At 42.5% G+C, this 20,966-nt stretch overlaps 1 protein-coding gene across 1 annotated transcript; it reads left to right on the forward strand.

The window, feature by feature from the left end:
- The first annotated feature begins 232 nt into the window (after positions 1-232).
- LOC138157849 (large ribosomal subunit protein eL20-like) lies at positions 233-853 on the forward strand. Its single transcript, XM_069083655.1, has one exon. It carries the CDS (start codon positions 277-279, stop codon positions 805-807), a length of 531 nt encoding a protein of 176 aa, XP_068939756.1. The 5' UTR covers positions 233-276; the 3' UTR covers positions 808-853.
- The last annotated feature ends 20,113 nt before the right edge of the window (positions 854-20,966 follow it).

Below are 20,966 nucleotides of genomic sequence, written 5' to 3' on the forward strand. Positions count from 1 at the left end.
GATAAATATGGGAAGCCCCCTATGAACTGAGGCAGGGTGAAATAAGTAGAATTAGGAGAATAATTTCTGACATGACCACAACAATTTAAAGGACAGCAAAACTGGAATCCATGCTCAATGCAGTGCCCCAGCTGGAATTCTCTTGCCTGTTGGTGCACTCTTCTTCCCTCCTGCCTCTCAGTAGAGAAGCTATTGACAACATAGCTGAAAACATCACGCTAAAAAGCATGGGAAGATTTCCTTTTGCGGGTTGGCGGGGCATGAGGCAGCAGCACCATGAAAGCCTCGGGCACCCTGAGAGAGTATAAGGTAGTTGGGCGCTGCCTGCCTACTCCCAAGAGCCCGGTGCCGCCTCTTTATCGCATGTGGATCTTTGCTCTTAATCATGTGGTAGCGAAGTCCCGGTTCTGGTACTTCGTTTCCCAGCTGATAAAGATGAAGAAGTCTTCTGGAGAAATCGTGTACTGCAGACAGGTCTTTGAAAAGTCCCCTCTTAGAGTGAAGAACTTTGGCATCTGGCTGCGTTATGATTCCAGGAGTGGGACCCACAACATGTGCAGGGAGTACAGGGACCTGACCACTGCTGGTGCTGTCACTCAGTGCTACCGAGATATGGGAGCCCGTCACCGTGCCTGGGCCCACTCCATCCAGATCATGAAAGTGGAAGAAATTCCTGCCAGCAAATGCCGCAGGCCCGCAGTCAAGCAGTTTCACGACTCCAAAATCAAGTTCCCTCTGCCCCACAGAGTTCTGTGTCGCCAGCACAAGCCACGCTTTGCTACCAAGAGGCCCAACACCTTCTTCTAAGATTAGAGACAATGAGGCACCTGTTTGGTTTAAATAAATTTCTCAATTGGAATAAATAAATAGAAAGCATGGGAGGAAGCACACAGCCTTGTTTCACTCCTTTGGTGACTGGATAAACAAGAGAGGAGCATCCATTATCCAGAGCTTGGGCAAGCGTGCCACTGATGAACTTCTCTGGGCAACCAAATTTAGACAAAATTTCCCATAAGCCCTCACGACTGACTGTATCAAAGCCCTTGGTCGGATCTACAAACAAATCCACAAACCGAGAGCAGACCTCTGCTCTGCTCTCAGCATTTTTCCTGGACTTGTCAGGCAACAAACACCATATCGCCATTTCTGAAGCCACAGTGGCTCTCAGGTAGATGACCTGAAGGATCACTCTATTGAGAACTCTGGCAAGAATCTTGCCAGCAGTGACTAAGAGAGGTACTCCCCTGTGATTGTCACAACCCAATCTATTTCCCTTACCTTTAGAGAGATGAATTGTAGAGGTGTACTTGAACTCCTGGAGGATTACCTCCTCTTGCCATGTAACCTGGAAAATTTCCAGGGAGGCTATATAGGTCTGGCAGATACATTGTCAGATGTGGCCAATGGATTAATCTGTCTTGACTGGATGAACTTTGTTATAAAGGAGGGCTCTATTGGGGGTGGGGGATGTATAGGGTGTTTAGGGAGGACAAGCACCTCTGATATGAGGGCTTACCAAGTTCTTTTCAGGGCTTCTCATCCACCTTTGGTGTTTACCTGCCACCCAACTCTCATGGTTCTAAGAAGCTGTAGCGTGCCCAGAGGCCATGCTCTGCCAAAACCATCTCAGCTGACAGGCTAAACCAAGTGGAGGGTAAGTGTCAGGTTTCAAACCCATCAGAGATTTGGGGGGATGTCAATCCCAAGCATGTGAAGACTTCTCCTGGCAGAATGGGTAGATGAGAACAATTTGTTCCAATGGTCATGAAGACAACTGATGGAGGTAATGCCGAACCCTAAGAGCTTGACCAGACATAGAAGATGCCAAGGTCATCCACCGCATACCAGGCCATCACCAATCATCTTGACTTTTGCCCTGCCCCTGGAGTTCCATGACTCTGGAAGAGCAAGTGAGACTAAGGACTTTGGGCACTTCTGCCTCACTTAAATCCAATTCACACACAAGTCTAGGGACTGGCAACATTGGGAGTGAGGGTGATGACAGGGATTCAATACTGATATGTAAGAAAAGGCAAAACTGAAACATTTTTCAAATGGGCTAAACTAGATGGCATCTAAGGTTCTTTGGACTCTCACAGGATAAGATCCTCTAAGTCAGAGGGTCTTTACTTTTTTGTCGTGGTCTTCTTTGGCAGTCTGGTGAAGACTTTCTTGCAATAAAATTTTTTTAAATAAGTGAAGGAAAAAAGATAAATTTCACTTAGGGATTAACAAAAATAAAAATAGCTTTTTTCTCCATCTAAGTAACACAGCCCCTGAAACTTATTCATGAATCTCTTTCCCTGGGTTCAGAACCCCTGCTTTAAGTGGTGCCATTTCTAATCATGTAGGTTTTCCCAAGCAGGATGGAACTTTTCCTCTCTGCTTATTACAGTCAATGGATGAAAAGGACAAAAGGGTTAGAGGTCATGGTGATTGTGTTTTAAGGGTGGAAAAGGAGGGGGAAAGAGGAAAGCAGCAGCATGTAAACAGTGGCCCCAGACAGTGTGCCAATCATCCCATGCTTACAAATGAGCCAAAAGGCATACAAAATAGATTATTTTCACCCATTGTTACATAGTAGTTGTGGGAGTCAAGGGACTCCACCTTCAACCTTCTTTGTGAGGGTAACAAATAAGAAAGTAAAAGAAATTCTAGTTTTCTAATGTGATCTATTTGAGCTGGGCTTCTTCTACTTCCCATAAACAGCTGGTCTCTTAGAACCATTCATTCACTCTGTTCTTCTAACAAGGATTTCTCACTGGGTTTTTTGTTTTATTTTGGAGCCCCTCTACTTAGCTTAATCCAAGAGTGAGTTATTCCCAAGGGCTGTCAGCCATGGCAGACAGTCTTGTCAAACTCTCCTTGGCTTACAGGAATGCCTATCTGCAAGCTCTTTATGCCACTAAATTTTGTGGCAGCCTCATTCTCTTCCCAACAGCATTCCTTGGTAGCCACAGCAAAAACTCCTTTTCTGTAAAGGCACCACTGATTTTTAACTGATGTAAAACTTCATTCCTAACCCCCACCACCTTCATTTTTCAGTTCTTTGAACCTCATTCGTTACACTGCTCAGTCATTGTCTAGCTTCAACCCTCTCAAATGACCACCAGCTTCAAATACCACCCCCCATTACTAGGCAGAGTGTCACATGGCCAGCCTCCTGGGGCTAGAGAAAATCCTAAATGGTTGATAAATGGGATTTGATCATGTTTACAGTGACTAGGATATCTGGTATGGATATCCCATCAGACTTACATTCGCAAATAGTTCATATAAGTAAAATATATTCTCCATCAGTCATATTCACTCAGTTTTGTTTTGGGTTTTTTTTTTTGCTTTGCAAAAATAGCACTTTTTAGGTACATGATACCTTTCTTTGGATATACTAAAATAACACAAGGCACCATCCTCCCTTCCCTGTGGAATAGGACAGTGACAGATATTAGGAACTGTCCTCATTTAATTAAGGAAATAGGAAGGAAAAATGAACTACAGAGAATATGGCAGTAATGAGCTTTCCCAAGAATAAATGTAGCTCTCTTGTCTCCTAGATAGCATCCCAGCCTTCTGGTCACCTTGCTTTTCTGCCAAGCAGCACCTTAGACATATTGATGCATATTTATGCCAGCAGCCATGCGCTTGATTAAAGCATAAAGTGATACTAGAAGGAAGATCCCATTGGTTAGAACTCAGCTGGAGAAGTCTTAACAACTGACATTTATGGAGAACTTTCAGGTTCCCAAAGTTCAATATATACAGTATTTTCCCAAAAGTCTTAATGCAGCTTTAAGCTTGTTAATAAACTCTAATAACTTAAAACTTCACTAAGACTTTCAGAACATCTCCTTTTGAGCCTTGTGAGGAAAGCACTACTAGACCCATTTTACAGAAAAGGAAATTGAAGCACCAAGAGGTAAAAGTGACTTGTCCATGGTCACACTACCAGTGAGTATCAGAGGCAGAATTGAAACCCACATTGTCTTGCCTACATGACCTATGTTCTTTCCAGAGTATCTGCTTAAGTCAGTATCCTGAATTTGCAGGTCACCTGTCTTAATGCCGTAGCCCTGTTAGCACAGAGTAGCTTGTAGTAATACTAATTTTTTATTCACATTAAGATACATAAATGGGTTCATTAACACTGCATTTTCATGTGATGTCCTACTTAACAAAGGAAAGCCAATAATTTCTTCATGCCCCTACTGAGTGGGGAAGGCCTGGATGTGGTATGTGAATGTGATGGAATCTCATTGTGCCATGTTGCTGTGGTTCAGTCATTTCAGTCATGTCTGACTCTCCATGACTCCATTTGGGGTTTTCTTAGCTAAGATACTGGAGTGGTTTGTCATTTCCTTCTCCAGTTCATTTCCTCATTCCTCTTTATGAGGAAACTGAGGCAAACGGGGTTAAATGACTTGCCCTGGGTCTTGAAGCTAGTAAGTATCTAGGGCTGGACTTGAACTCAGCTCTTCCTGACTCCAGTCAGGCACTCTAAACTGCAGCACCACCTAGCTGCTGTTTATTGCACCATAACAAATGCTGAATATGGGAAATTCTGAGAAATGGAGTTCTTTTGGGACCACTTTGATCGAATCAGTATTTATTAAGCATCTGACATGTTCAAGGCATCGACCTGTTCCCTCCACATCATCGAACAGAAACAACTCAAGGCAAAACAAGGGTCCTGCCTGATCTCAGGCTTTTCACTGAGAAATGTCCTGGTAGAGGAACATTCTTGGACATTTTGCTACTTTGTTTATTTAAGCATTCTAGAACTTATTTTTCTGTTTCCAATTATTTTTTATTTGCTTTCTATGTTTTTACCCTGTGCAACACTCTATGAACTTTTTTTCAGAGAAAACAATCCAGTAAAGAAGTGGAAAAGTGAGTTTTCCCCCTCCAAGCTTTGCAAGTTTAGTTCGAAATGGTTGTTTCTGGCCTATTGTCAAGTCTTGAATAGAAAGACCTCCCAAGGAGCAAATATCTGCCCTTTTTCAGCAGGTCCAAGACCCCCATGCCCTTTAGGACAGGCAGCCTTTTGAATCAAAGTCTCAGCCTTAATTAATAACATGAAAAACAGCACAAATGCACATTTATATGCTAGTCACAAATGGAATTATAAGAAAGCTTTATTCCTGATAACAATCATTACTGATTTTTATTTTAATTATATACAATATGAAAACAATATGTTAATTAAACATGAACAGTTTCCTTGATAAATCATTTCCTAAGGCTACCAAGGTAAAACAGATTTGTTGACAAAAAGTATAGTCAAAATGAAAAGCAAAAGGACACTAAATGGCATTATGGAGAGTAATAGCAACTGGTAAGATTCAGCTGAGAGAGTGCTAGGCCTGGACTCAAGATGTCCTGAGTTTGAATCCAGTCTCAGATACTTACTAGCTGTGGGACCCTGGGCAAGTCATTTCACCTCTGCCTGTCTTGGTTTCCTCAATTGTAAATTAGAGATACCAATAGCAGCTAAAGCCCTTAGCACACAGTAGGTACTATTACTGCCTTCCCTTCCCTAGATTACATCAGTCCATACTTTAAAGAAATTCATCCAGGCTATTCATTGGAAGGTCAAATACCAAAGCTGAATCTTCAGTTGTTCAGTTATTTTTTCAGTCATGTCCGATTCTTCACAACCCCATTTGGTAAAGATACTGGAGTGGTTCACTGCTTCCATCTCCAGCTCATTTTACACATGAGGAGCTGAAGCAAACAAGGGTAAATGACTTGTCCAGGGTCACATGGCTAGTAAGTGTCAGAGGCTGGATTTGAATTCAGGAAGATGAGTCTTCCAGACTCCAGGCCCAGTACTCTATCCACTGTGGCACCTATACCTTCTGGTCAAATACTCTGACCATGTGATGAGAAAGTGGGACTTGGTAGAGAAGATCCTCATGTTGAGAGAGATTGAAGGCAAAAGGAAAAGGGGCTGGCAGAGGATGAGATGGACAAATACTGTCACGGGAGCCGCAATCACGAGCTTGGACCGGCTTTGGGAGACAGTGAAAGGCAGAGGGGCCTGGTGGGCAACAGTCTTTGGGGTCATGCAGAGTCAGGCACAGCTGAACAGCAACAATTATGAGAAGATTATTCCTTGTGTGGAACTAAGTTTTCATTCCTGTCACTTCGGTGGACTTCCCTACAGAAGTTCTGCCTTCTGGGGCACATGAATAGCAGCAAAAGCATCATTACCTAGCATTTACATAGAGCGTTAAGGTTTACCAAGCCCTTTGGCAGATAACTTCATTTTATCCCTGCAGCAGCCCTGGGAGGTAGATGCTGAAATTATTCCCATCTTACAGAGGAATAAACTGAGTCAGAGGAAAGGTAAGTGATTTGCCCAGGGCCACGCAGCTAGTAAATGGCCTAGGTCTCATTTGAACTCATTTCTTCCTGATTCCAGATCCAACTCTCCATCCAACTCTGCCACCTCACTTCTCCCTTTGCTATCTGATGGTTCTTCACACATTTGAAAAGACTCCCCAGGCTCCCTTCATCTCTTTCATTCCTGTTTCCCTCAATGGTTCTTCAAGTTTTACAGACTCCTTGCCATCTTAGTTGTGTAATTCAGACACACAGCTCCTGGAAATGAACCCAAAGCCAGGTGGGGGAGGGCTATTATCTCCTTTTATTTCAATACTGTATACCTAAGAATGCCTCTTTAGATTGCATTAGCTTTTAAACTATCACTTATTTATTGCTTATGCTGGGCTTACAGTCAACTCAAACCCTCAGGCCTTTTCATCAATGAAGCATGAAATTGATTTTTTGAACCTATTAGATTTCAACCTGTTGGTTTGGGCCATTCCTCCAGTCTGGGAAGCTGTTTTTAAATCTTGGTGTTTTCGCACAATGTACTGGTTCTCTCCTCCAAACTTTGGATCATCCATATATTTTGTAGTCATTCCCCTAATACTTTCATCCAAATCACTGATTAAAAATGCAAAACAGAACCAGGTCAAAGCCAGAGTCCTGGGCAATGCCCCTAGAGACCGTCCTCCAGGGTAATACCAACACTGCAGCCTGGCTGTTCACCCTTCACGTGGCCTGGAACTCATCATCTTGGAAATTAGACCTTGGCCTTTTTGAGCTCTTAGATGCTGTTCTTCATTCTCCAGTTGTCACCTAATAATGTGCGTATCTCATTTCCTCCCCGTTAGATTATGATTTACATGAGGGGAAGAATTGGGTGATCCTTGGGAAGGATAATCTTTGCCAATTACCCTTGGGGGTAATATTTGTGAAGCACTTTGCAAAGTGCTAAAAGCCCTATGTAAATTCTAGTTACTATTGTTTTTAATTGTCTTTCTCTTTAGTACCTAATGAAATGTTTTTCAAATAGTAAGCACTTAAGAATCAAAACTAATGAAGCTAGGGCGATGTTAGAGATTTTATCAAATGTCTAGATGCACACTCTGCCAACTTCATTCCCCTGAGCTCCCCAGTTTATTTTCTTTCCCTTTTTTCTGAACCAGACCCATGATTTCAGGCATGTGAGGAATTCCAGGTGAGGACTCTCCCTCAGCTGGTGCAGACCGATTACTGGTAGATCACTTTCAGTGTTAGAAAGTCACTTGAAGCAAATGAAGAACATAAAAAGTTTATTCTAATGAACCCAGGTCAGCTCCTAGTGACCATGACTTTTTTTTGAAATCTTCACAGATCACCTTTAAAACATAGGAAAGTCATTCCAGATGGCGATAGGCATTCTGGGCTCAAAAGACTGTGGTCTCTGCACTTCAATAATCTCAGGAAAGAGGGGCACAGCTAATGGCACTTCTACATTTCAATGGAACATAATACATCAAGGCATTGAGCTGGGAGCTGGGCATACAAAGATAGAGATGACCTGGTCCCCATTCTCCAGGACCTTATATTCTAAGTGCAAGAAGAATGGGAAAGAGAGGGAAGGCTTCTGGTCTGCCAGCTAGGTGAGGCTCACTAACTGAGAGGAGAGCCAGCAGATTCCAACAATGGTAGACCAGTGGGTACCCAGCAGATGCATTGAGCAGTCTTACTGGGAATTTAAGCTGCGGTTGCTTAGAACAGAGATCAGAGCAGACAGACTTGAGTCAGGATAACACAGCAAGGGGCAGCACTGGCATCACTGAATGAAGACGCAAGGGGACTTTTGTTCATCGTTCAGTCATTTTCCAGTCGTCTGACCCTTTGTGACCCCATTTGGGGTTTTTTTTGGCAAACATACTGGAGTGGTTTGCCATTTCCTTCTCCAGCTCGTTTTACAAATGAGGAAACTGAGGTAAGCAGAATGAAGGGACTTTGCCCAGTCACACAGCTAGAAAGTGTCAGAGGTGAGATTTGAACTCAGGAAGATGAGTTGCTGAGAGCTTTATGCTCTAGGCGCCTCTGGCTGCCTAGAATGGCTTTTAGAGGGCATCAAATCCAACCCTCATTTTACAATTGAGGAAACAGAGGCCTAGAGGGGTGAAAAAGACTGGCCCAAATGAATAGGACAGCCTAGTTTCAACTCAGGTTCTACCCTTTGGTGCCAAATTCAGCAGCTAATACCAAATGGAATTGGTCAAAATGGAATTGGGAAGTGTTTAACAAAATTTTAAAAAATGCAATTAAGTCATTATTATGTTTATTTGTTTTGTTATTATTGTATTTGTTTGATTATGTGAATTTGTGGTTTTCTAAGTCAAAGAGGCAGCCACAGGGATCCATTTCTATTTGACTTTGGTACCACTGCTTTGGGGCACCTGGGCAGTGGATACAGCACCAGGGAGTCAGGAAGACCTGAGTTTAAATCCAGCCTCAGACACTTACTAGCTGTGTGACCCTGGGCAAGTCATTTCACCCGTTTTTATTGCCAGAGGTCCACTTGCCTTTCCTGGAAAGAATTCTTCTGACTGGGAGGAGAGGTAAGAATGACCAAAGGCACCTGTTCAAACAAGGTAAGACAGACCCTCTAGGTCTGCCTCCTTTCTATAGACTATGATGGGTGGATGGGCTGCTGAAAGCTCATTCCCTGGTTTCCTTCAAGAGTCAGCTCCAGGGCCACCTTCTACATAAGGCCTTTCCTGGGCTCTCAGCCTCCTAACATTGCCCCTCCTTCCCTCATCTCCCCTCTGGACAGCTTACCTGGTTTCTACTTTGGACATATACATTCTATCTCAGTCGTAGGATCTACATTCTCAAGGTCATGGAATGTTTCACTTTTTGCATTTGTATTCCTAGTGTCTAACACATAGTAGGTACTTAACAAATGCTTACCTGAGATTCTTATTCAGGTATGGATTAAATTATAGGGCCTCTGAGGTCATGGAATCAGAGGATTATAGATCCAAAATGAAGATATTCTGCTCCAACCTTCTCCTTACACAAAATAGGAAATTTAGCTGGCCTAGAGTGGTGAAACATCTTACCCGAGGTCATGCAAGTATCATCATCAGAAGCAAGATTTGAAACTAGGTCCTAACTCGAGAACCTGTGTTCTTCCCATCTTCCCTTCCAACTCTGAGACTCTGTGAGCCTATGACCATAACCCCACCTGACAATGTACTGCAGTCGTTTTCAGAGATGCAGGAGTCCAGAAATGGGCAATCAAAGAAGTGATTTGTGGAGGATGAGGTCAAGTTAGCAAAAGGGAGACATGAAGAGTAGACATTGAGTGTGTGGGGTCAATGGTCTTGGTGACAGAGAAAGAATCTTGACCTCTGATTTTAGGGAAATTCAAAGATGATCCACAGGCTGGATAACCAGAGCTGATCCCTAACTTGCAGAAATTTCCCACAGAGTTCCAACCATTTCTCAGCCTGAGCTATGAGAATAATAACAAGCAAACAAGAGCTATTCCCCAATTAATGAATGGTCAAAGACTGTGAACAGGCAGTTCTCAGGGGAAGAAATACAAGTTCTCAGTGGGAAAAAGGCTCCAAATTTTAATAATTAGATAAATTAAGAGGCAGCTAGAGGATACAGGGCACAGAATGCCAAGCCTGGAGTCAGGAAGCCTCATCTTCCTTAGTTCAAATCTGACCTCAGACATTTACTAGCTGTATGACCCTGTACAAGTCACTTAATGCTATTGGTTTCCGTTTCCTCCTCTGTAAAATGAGCTGAAGAAGGATGGCAACCCACTTTGGTATCTTTGTCAAGAAAACCCAAATAGGTCATGAAGAGTCAGACATGACTCAAAACTACTGACCAAGAACAAAAGAGGAATTAAAATGAAAGCAACTGAGATTCTACTTCATATCCAACAAATTGACTGGCAAAACTGACCCAAAAGGACCGATGTTGCAGGTTGTGGGAAAACAGACACATTGATGCCCTACTGATGGGAGAGCAAGAACTGGTCCAGGCATTCTGTAAAGCGATTTGGATCTGTGTCCCCAAATCATTAGACTGTGCATACCCAGTCATACCACTACTAGACCTATGTCTCCAAGAGACCAGAGAAAGAGGAACAACCCATTTGTGCAGAAATGTTTGAAGCCTTTTTTGTAATAGCAAGAACAAGACTTTAAGGGGGCAGGGGATTACCCATCAACTGGGGAATGAATAAACACATTATGGCATATAAATGTAATCAAATAGTACTACACCCTAAGAAATGATGAAAGGGATGGTTTCAGAGAAACTTGGGAAAACTTGTATGAACTGTTGCAGGCCAAAGTGTGTAAAACCAGGAGAACAATTTCTGTAACAACATTATAAAGAAAAAAAAAGTTTGAAAGACTTAAGATTTCTGACCAATCCCATGACTAACTGCAGTTTCAAAGGATGGTAATGAAGCCTGCTACCAGCCTCCTGACAGGGAGCTCATGGACAGAGTGAGTCGTTTGTTTTGTGGCTTAAGCAATGTGTGAGCCTGTTTTACTTGACTGTGCAGATTTATTACAAGGATTGTGTTTCTTTTTTTCCCCCCAATAGTGAGAAATCAGAAGGAAAAGTGGAGTGAAAGATAGGATGTTCTCTCCCCAAACAAGAAGATAAGGGACAGGCAGTAGTGAATGTATCCATATGTATTAGATGTTTAGCACATGCCCAAATCACCTAGGATGTTGGTTGATTGTTGTCCTTCATTCTCCAAGAGGACTAAAATGGCATCATTGTTTTGGGGTCAATGTGCAGTGTGTCCGACTGTGGCTGATCAGACCAGTATGAGCTCCAGAAGGCTCTAGTACAGGTCGGGCACAAATGTGAACATGTAGAATGGAGTTGACTCTGAATGTGTGCATCTCACCTGGTTTGGGTTTGGTTTTTTAGCTATTGTGATTCTGCTCCATTCACAGAGCACGGCTCCTTCTTTGACTGTCATGCCACACTGGATGGTCCTTTGCCAAGGTCTCCCATGTCTAACAATCAATTCCAAAGTTCTTCAGAGAGACCTTGAGAATGTCCTTGTATCACTTCTTCTCACCTCTATATGAGCACTTGCCTTTGTAAGATAATCTCTGTAAAACAGTCTGAAGGCAAATGTATGTTTGACATTTGAACAATGCAGCCAGCCCATTAGAGTTACTCTCTCTGCAATAGAGTTTGAATACTTGTCTGCTACCTCATCCTGCCAGGTTATCTTCAGGATCTTCCTAAGACAACCCAAAGGGAAGCAACTCAGTTTCCTGGCATGGTGCTGGTAGACTGTCCAGGTTTCCCAGGCAGACAGCAATGAGGTCAGCACAATGGCTCTGCAGACCTTCAGTTTGTTAGTCACTCTAATACCTCTCCTCTCCCGCACTTCCCTTTGGAGCCTCCCCAACAGTGAGGTAATACCTACATCAGCCTCATATCTATTGTGTACATTCCTGCAAAGTCTGCTGCCAAGGCTAGCGAACTCATCCACAACCTTCACCATTTCTCCATTTGCTCTGATACCAGGGACCTGCTTTTTCTAGAAATTATGCGGCGCTGACCTGCCAAGTGGTAGGACCAGCTTCTTTCTTTTGGCTGCATAGCCAGAACTATTTCCATCTTTAAATCCACCACACTGAGCTACAATCTCTCTTCTGGAAGGATTTATTGTCGAGGTGGGCTACAGGGAGCAGTGCAGGCTATTGTGTGACTGGGAGCCAGAATACAAATAGACCTCTTGATTCTCCTCTTAAAACGAAGAGAAACTATTGCAGGTCAAGACTAATCACTCAGAGTTAACTTTCTTGTCCAAAAGAAAAGAGGATTATTTGGAAATGCTAGAAAACCTTTTCATGTTAATAACCATCCTGGCTATGCTTCTGACTCTTCTGATTTGCCAACATGACTCAGCTGCCTTCTCACCCTAGAAGATCCCTCCACCTCATGGATGCCCTTCTCTTACTGGCAAGTTTCTTTTGGGGGGGGGGAGGTGGAAATGGGGAGGAAAGGAGACCTCTATTTGGTGGACTGGTCCAGGCCAGCGACACTCCATCCTCCTTGGTGTGGGTGTAGGTAGGATACAGTCAGTGTCTCTAAACTTCTGACATCATGTGGAGGTCAGAGAAGCACCATGAGCAGTCTGCCTTTCCCCTCTGTGCCCCATCAGTGGATCTCAGGGATGAAATCCTTTCTTGCTGCTTAGCTTGCATAACCTGATGGGCAATATATCACTGCCTATTTATTCCCACCACCTCCAATCACTGCTTTGTTGTAGCAGAGAGGCTTGTGTAGCTCAAGAAAGAGCTATGCTGTGCGGGATCCCTCAAGACATCTCCTATGACTGCAGAAAACACCTTTGGGGAGCACGTCCCTCTGATTTATATCTCAACTGATATTTATAATCAGGAGGTAGTCAAGGTTTTCTGTTACATCCTTCAATGAAACCAATATGATTTTAACTTATGGATGGAAAAACCCTAAGTAGAAAAGGTTTCCAAAGATGATTTTTTGTTTTACTGAATTATCAAATCAAATGCCATTTAAGAGTCAACCAACAAGTAACAGAGTGGTGTCTTGCCCTCTCTTTACCTTTCAGTTCATAAAGGACTGCCAGCTGGAGTCATTTGTTGGGTCCCACCTATTCCCATCCCACACCTTCATAAGGAATGTCCAGAGAGAGAATTAGAGGGAAAATAGATTGAGAGATTAGTCCTAAACAAAACAAACTAAGGATGTACAAAAGCATTTCAATTTCTTTTGATTTGGCAAACAATGGGAATCTGAGGGGGTGCTTATAAATTGGAGAAAGGACAAAGAAGTTATGATATGCAAATGTAATGCAATTCTACTGTGTTGTAAGAAATGATGAAATGGATGGTTTCAGGGAAAATTGGGAAGACTTCTATGAACTGATGCAGTAAAGTAAACAGAACCAGGTGAATAATTTATATAATAATAACAATATGTTAAAGACAAACTACTTTGAAAAAATTAGGAACTCTATCAGCAAGCTCCAGAGGACTAATAATAAAACATGTTACCTGCTTTGTCATGGTGGAAAGACTTGTATAGCTCGATAGAACTATGAGCTTACATGGTACAGGTTTACCCAAGATGGTCATGTGAGGGATAATTTGCAGTGAAGTTTCCCCATTCTGAAACATCAAATCTAGAGTGGCTTCAGCATCCATCCACTAGGCCTAAGTTTAGAAGTCACCTGACCTTACAGGAATCTGGGACTTAGAGCAATGGAGACCCTCCCCAGTACAACCTCAACACAAAATATGCCTAACTTCCGCCAATGGAAGAAAAGGGTCAGCAGCGGGGTGGGGGAGAATTCCATGTTAGGGCTTTATAACTTCGCCATTTCCTTTTGTAAACTGCTTCTCCTCCCTGACCATTTGTCAGGAGGGTGGCCCTTTCTCGAGATCATAATAAACCATTCTTTTCTGCTTCCTACCTTGAGACACTTCTGACTATTATTTGAGTGAGGATTTCTGGTGCGCACAGTTTTTGGGGTACACGCAGTCAGATCATAGTGGAGAGTTGTGACAAAAAGCGATCCACTGGAGAAGGAAGAGAAAACCACTCCAGAATCTTTGCCAAGAAAACCCCATGTAAAGTACCAAATAATAAGAGATTGTCAACACCGGAAGATAAACCGTCCAGGTGGGAAGGTGTTCAACATGCTACCATATTTAAGTTTTTTCCTCCTCCCAGTTTTATATACCCCTCGGGATAACTTGACTTAGATTTCTCACCAAGCTTTTTACAAATTTGTTTGTCCCTCCTGTTTCTTGCTTATGATCAATACTGCTCATGATCTTCCACCATTATCTACCATATGAGTACACAAACATGTTCAAATCCTAAATTCATTGCCTGTGGCTGCCTTACCTCTCCATTTTGTAAGGACTCAAGTATTTGCTGGCTGAGGTAGTTTCTAGGCTAATTTCTTCTCTCTGTTGGGTCAATTTATTTATATCCATTAAGCTTTCTAGAAGAGCATCTTTTGGTGGGGAAGGGGGATTAAGTTCCAAAGTCAGTAGGTAAGATAAAAATAGCACTTCATCAGAATTCCCCTCTTGGAAGCAGACTCCAGAGCGAACAACTTCTTGTGTCAGATCCATAACCTTGGGAAAAGGTCCAGCTGGGGTGTTCTGGCTGGAACCAAATGTACATTGGCCCAAGACTCTGGAAGAGGCACTTACATACCTTCCCTCTTCTGTCTATTCCTCATGCCCCTTCATACCTCAGCCTACCCCATGTACCCGCCCCAATTCTGAGAGATGTCCAGATTGTAAGACAAGTGGTCTACTGGGAGATGGGAAGAATAGCAGTGTGGGCTCACTCCCAGGCACCACAGGCACATTAAATCCCTTCTTTTTCTTGAGTACATATAGCTGAGGTCACCTAATGCATGTATTAGTGACGTTGCTACAGTCAGTGCTAATATCTGTTCTTTTATCCATTTGCTATTTCTTGTAGCCATTAACTAGTTTAAATAGATCAGGCAGGAGTTGCTTCAACGGCACACTCCATTTTCTTCTCAATTCTTATTTTGATAACTGTTTCAAATTGTCTTTGGCCACTTCGTACAGAGATGGTTTGGGAATGGCTCACATCAGTAACAAATCTGTTACAATACAATCAACTTCAAAGCTCTATTATTGGTGTTTCTGGTTTGGTAGAAGAAGTTTTCACAGTACGGTGGCAGGAGGTTTCTGTTCACCTAGGAGCCCTGGATGTCTCCTGTGTCTTGCTCTCTTCTCCTATGCCCGCTTTTCTATTGACGTTACCAGACATTACAGTATAAGTTTAACTTGGAGAGTTATATCAAGTTCATCCACAGAATGTCTCTATCTCCTCATCCTTTGCAATGAGCTTTATCACATGAGCTGTGTTTCTATTTTTTAAGTCATCTATCAGGAGCATTGCAATAGGGAATGACCAAATAGCCTATAAAACAATGGTCCGTGGTAATGTCAATTATTTTATTCACCCATGGAAGGAAAACTTGTGGGCCATCCTCCCATTTCCTGCTTGATGCTTTTGCTCTTTTCACCTCACTTACAGTGAAACTACTCAGACTGGCATGATTCAAACTCACCTCCAGTCATAAGCCTCTGGAGCGGGGATCAATATCCACAGCCCCAACATGCTATGTCAGTGCTGCAGGCATTCTGCTGACAATGCCCTTCCTCATACACAGAACATGGTGCTACGTGGTACTTTTATTTTCTTTCTTGGCTTGTCAAGGCAAAAATTTTACTAATAATAACCACCAAGGGATAAGACTCTCCACATTTAGAGGGGCCAGTCTTCTGTTGCCAATGATGAGGTACAGACTCTGGGAACCCCCTTGAGCTCTCCTTGAGTCTTCCCACATGAGACATTTGCCTGAGGCCATAAGCCTTTCTTTTTAGCTCAGCCCAAATCTCTTACTCTGACTAGCCAGCGCTCCTTTATCCAGCTAGTCCCCACCCTTGATCCTCCCAAAATATCTATGCCCAAATCTGTTACCCTTAAACTAGTGTAGCCTTCCTTCATCTGTCATCTCCAGGTGGCCTCCAGCTACTTCCCACCATTAATCTCTTATTACTGGAGTCTGACCTCATTTGACCCCTCCTGAAGACCCTCCCCAAACTCCTCCTCTAGACTACCTCTAAATCCTCCCACAACCTTTCTGTATGTGACCCATCTTGCCTCCATCAAGAAGCCTGAGAATTATCTAGCACAGACTCATTCTGACACAGATGACTCTGGCCCGCTTGTCCAGTACAAGCGTCACAGTACCCAGGCTCCTTAAGAGTCCACCCACTATGGAAAACCTTTAATAAATGTTGCTTTTCTTTGGCTGAGAGGACTTGAGTTGAATTCATTTGTCAGGACCCGCATGTTGGTGTTCTGGGGTTTCACGTACCCCTAAACCTTAAACCTCAACATTTTATGTGACTCTGACAACATTTTATGGTTCCTTTACTTCTATACCAAGACTGTTCTCTGAGCTTTGTTGGCATGACAGGATCTGGCACTCTGTTAACACTATCTCCAAGGAGCCCAGAGCTAGCACAATCTGGACAATGCAGAAATTCTTCATCCACTTGACTTTTCTTGTTTGGAAGGCTAGGTCGAACTCTCCTGAGGGATTACAGGTCTTTTTATTTTTTTAATTATTATTTTTTTTTTTTTTTGCCTTTTGGAGGGCAGTTGGGGTTAAGTAACTTGTCCAAGGTTACATGGCTAGTATTTTTTGTGTGGGTGTTAAGTGTCTCAGGAACCGAACTCGGGTCCTCCCGATTCCAGGGCCAGCTGCTTTACTCACTGCGCCACCTAGCCACCCCTACAGATCTTTTTAAGGAGGCTCTGCAACATTTTGTGGCTTGGTGTCACAGGTTTAGAGGAGCATCTTGAAGACTCTACCATCCATCTGTGAATTGCTCTACAACAAGGAACATGCGCTGGATCTCTTCCAAAACCCCTAACAGCTTTTAGTTAGCCTACAAAGACTTGCTATGCTTGCTCTGGGTGCCAGAGAACTGGGCTGAATAAATACAACTCCAAAGTGACTGTCCAGGTTGTGTAACAGCATTACACTATGCAGTTACATGATGTAGGAAAGGAAGTCTCTGAAGTGAAAATAGGGCAGAATATATAGTGAAAATATGCATCTATGTAGAACTTATTTCTAAAGATATTCAGGAACATTACAAATTGCCCAGGAGCCTCTGGTTAAGAGGCAAAAGGATGGAAAAATGGCTAGATGGTTTCAGTCTAAAAGGAAAAAAACAAAACAATGCTCCTAGCCATCCCTGAACAAACTCCAACCTCACATTTGCACATCAATTATTTATTAAGTACTTGCTGTGTTTGGTGCTAGGTCAAATGCAAGATTTAGATAAAACATGGTCCTAGCCTTCATGGAATTCTCTACAATACAAATTATGTAACTTCATTAGATTAATTCTAAGCAAGGTTAAATGAAGTCTAAATGAGAAGGTTGTTACCATCTTGAGGCATTAAGGAGGAGGAGGCATCCTAGCTGAGCTTTAAATGATGGGGAGGAATAATTATTCAGCTTTGAAAAGGAGGAAGAGAAGGAAGTCACAAAAGCAGGAAAAGTAATTTAAGGGGCAGAATAACCCATTTTGACTCAATGGAAAAGATAATAATTACAAAATTACAGGAGTAATATAAGCTAAGGCTGGAAAGGAGGGAGATGCCAAAAAGCAGGTACCTTAAATGCCTGATAAAGGACTTAAAACTTGATTCAAGAGGTAATAAAGAACACCTGATGTTTTAAAACAGTGGTAATGGGACCAGATTCATACACAGGAAAGACTAGTCCGGTGTAGGCCACATTAGAGGAGGTAACAGTAGAGGCAGGAAGACTAGTGCAAAGTTAACTGGAATAACCCAGGTATGGAAAGGAAGGCCCACAGTAGGATGGTAGCAGCAAGACTTGAAAGAGAAAGATGAAACAGCACAGAAGCAGAATCAAGAATTTGGTATAATGATGGAACAGGCTAGGATGAGGAAAGGGTGGCCAACCTGGGGAAATAGGACAATGATGGCTGCAGAGGCAGAAACAGGAAAGTTGGGGACAGATTTAGGGACAGATAAGCTTGGTTTAAGAGGTAAGTGTGAGGTATCACTGTTTTCAATGAAGCTCTGAAGAGAGGTCAGGCCCAGATATGGGGACTGCACATTCCAGGGGTCAGTGAAGCTTGAGGTCGAATGGGACTGCCAAGGGAAAAGAATAAAAAAGGAGATGGCCAAGTCATTCACAGGAAGGGACAAGAATGTGAAGCCAGTGGAGGAGACTGAGGGGTAAGGAGGAGAACCGAAGTAGGCAGTCTCTCTGAAGCCAAGAAAAAGAAAGGGTCTGAATGAGAAAGATGAAAACTTCTCAGCCCATAAGTTTTGTGGGAGCAAGCTGGAACTTCAGTTTCACCCTTTCCCCCCTCTTTACTACTGCCACATCAGCATTAGGCTCCTTTCAAGGGTCTTTCGACCTCCACCCTTGTTTTATCAGCATTAGGCCCCTTCAGAAGTTTTTGACCTCCACCCTTGCTCGTGACCTTTTTCCCTCCCTTGCTTTAGTATCTACCAAATACATGAACAATACCTTGGCTCCTTGTCCCACCTCCCAGCCAATAGAAGACAGTGGTGGGCTTCTTTATCTGCCATTGGGTTAGATTTCACGCCAAGACTGAGAACCTGCCTCGCAGACAAAGGCAGAAGGAACAGCGGGGAAGGAGGCTTGACTACTTACAGTATAAATTCTTGGTCTGTCTATTGTAATATGCCTCATTCTGCTGGTTCATACTGGTGGGAGAGATGCCCTCTTCTCATGAGAACTGAATAAATTTTGTTCCTTCCTCAAGATACCTCTGACTCTTAATTTTTCTGGGTAGGGGATTTTTGGGGTCCCCATACCCCACACAGGTCTAACAGGAAGAAGTGTCCAAGGGAGCCAGAAACTGCCACAGTCCAGCTCTTTCCAAGAGGCTCCAACCATCCCAACTGGTTGCCAAGGTGGTAGCAGAAGACTGTGCCAACTCCACCCAAGACCTGTTAGAGCCCAAGGAATCCTAAGATGCCCATTTCCCTCCAAGTGTGTGGGTACTGCATATAAGCTATAAACTGCCTACTCCTGTTCTCAAGACTGAAATAGCTTCCAAGTGTTTATTCAGTAAGCTGAAATTAGAAAGTGATATTTTTGTCTACCAAAGCAGGAAATAGGTTGCTTTCATTTACTAATGAGTTACATATCTACTTTTAATAGTCTCCTCTAGAACCTTTACTCAAGCTTGTAGCTTTACCTGTGACTTGTTTTTTTAAATTTGAATTATAACAACTAATTTTCATCTATTACTAGGTCTAGAATAACTCTGAATTGGCACATTTTAATACTTCCATCATACATCTCTCCAATTTGCTATTTAATTTTTTCTCCAATTAACAAGATTTTCATCCACCCTTGTCCCACTGAAAACCACCACACCCACAAAACCCTTTTAACAAATGCACATACTAAAGAAAAAAAAATTCCACACTGGCCATGTCCAAAATCCAATCTCTAAGCACCTGCACCATCACCCTTCTGTCATCAGTGGCTGGGTATCATGCTTCATTCTTCATTCTGGAGTTATGGCTAGCCATCATAGTGATCAGAGGTCTTCTGTCGCTCAATGTTGTTTATTTTTAGAACGTTGTTAAATTATTTTCCTGTTCATTTCATTCAGCATCAATTCATTATTTCTCATAGCACAATAGTATTATTCAGTGACCTTCATATGCCATTTGTTCAGCTATTCCTTGACCGATGGGCACCCCTAAGTTTCCAGTTCTTGCTACCCAAGAGTTGTTAAAAATATTTCTGTATATGTAGGTTCTTTTTCCATTCGTCCTTTGATGGTTAAGTCCAATAGTGGTCATACTGACTCAAAGAATATGCAGTTTAGTAACTTTTGGGGACATAGTGACAAATTGCTTTCCATCAGTTCACAGTCCCACCCATAAAGTACATTAATGTGCCTCTTTCCCCCAAAGACTAAGATTTATCATTTCTATTTTTTGTCACCTTTAACAATCTAATGAGTATCAGGTAGAACGTGATGTATGCAGAAATACATTTGTAAGTGATATGGGATAGTTTTTCTAGTGGTTGGTAATTTTAGATTTCTTCCTTGGAAAACTGCCTATTTACTGATTCATTTATCAATTGGGGAATGGTCTTTATTCTTACAAATTTGCACCAGTTCCTTTAATATCTTGGAGATGAGACCTTTATTACAGAAACTTAAATTTGGTCAATTTTCTTTCTTTTTTTTTTTCAAATGCTTTATTAACTTCTGATTTACATCATTCATTTCCACTAGATTTTGAGTTACAAATTTTCTCCCCGTTTTTCCCCTGTCCACCGCCCCAAAATAGCAGATCCACAGGATATCCCCTCCTCCAATCTGCTCTCTCCCATATTTGTTCCCATACCCCTTTCGACTTTTCCAGTGGATCTCTATGCCCCAGTGCCTGTATATCCCATTTCCCAATTACATGTAAAATAGTATTGATAATAGTATATATATGTAAAATTTTAAACATTTGATTTTGAAACTTTGAATTCCAGATTCATTCCCTTCCTCCCTTGTCACCCACCCTTACTGGGAAGATAAGCAGTTCAGTATAGGTTGTACATGTGTGGCTAATGCAAAACAGTAACATAGTAGATATATTGTAAAAGACTGACTATATTTCCCTCCCTCCTATCTCACCTCCTACTTGTTCTATTCTCTACTTTGATCCCATCTCTTTTCAAAAGTGGGTGCTTCCAACTTCCCTCCCTGCAGCCTGCCCTTCCCTCCATCATACCCCCTCTCATCCCCTTCCCCCCCCCTACTCTCCTGCAAGGTGAGATACCCCATTTAGTGTATATTTCATTACCTCCTCAAGCCAAACTCAATGGGAATAAGGTTGACCCATTCCCTTTTGCCTTCCTATTCTTCCCCTCCATTGTAACGACTTTCCCTTGCCTCTTCTGTATGAGATAGTTAACCCCATTCTGTCTCTCCCCATCTCCTCCCACTATATTCCTCTCTCACCTCTCAATTTCACCTTTTAAGTAT

Source organism: Petaurus breviceps, unplaced genomic scaffold, assembly GCF_028583685.1.
Source record: "Petaurus breviceps papuanus isolate PSGF00001 unplaced genomic scaffold, PetGlider_PUasm1.0 173, whole genome shotgun sequence".
NCBI classification, from domain to species: Eukaryota; Metazoa; Chordata; class Mammalia; order Diprotodontia; family Petauridae; genus Petaurus; species Petaurus breviceps.

Bases quoted from the DNA above. Each gene is read 5' to 3' on its own strand.
- LOC138157849 (XM_069083655.1), top strand. From the start codon at position 277: ATGAAAGCCTCGGGCACCCTGAGAGAGTATAAGGTAGTTGGGCGCTGC.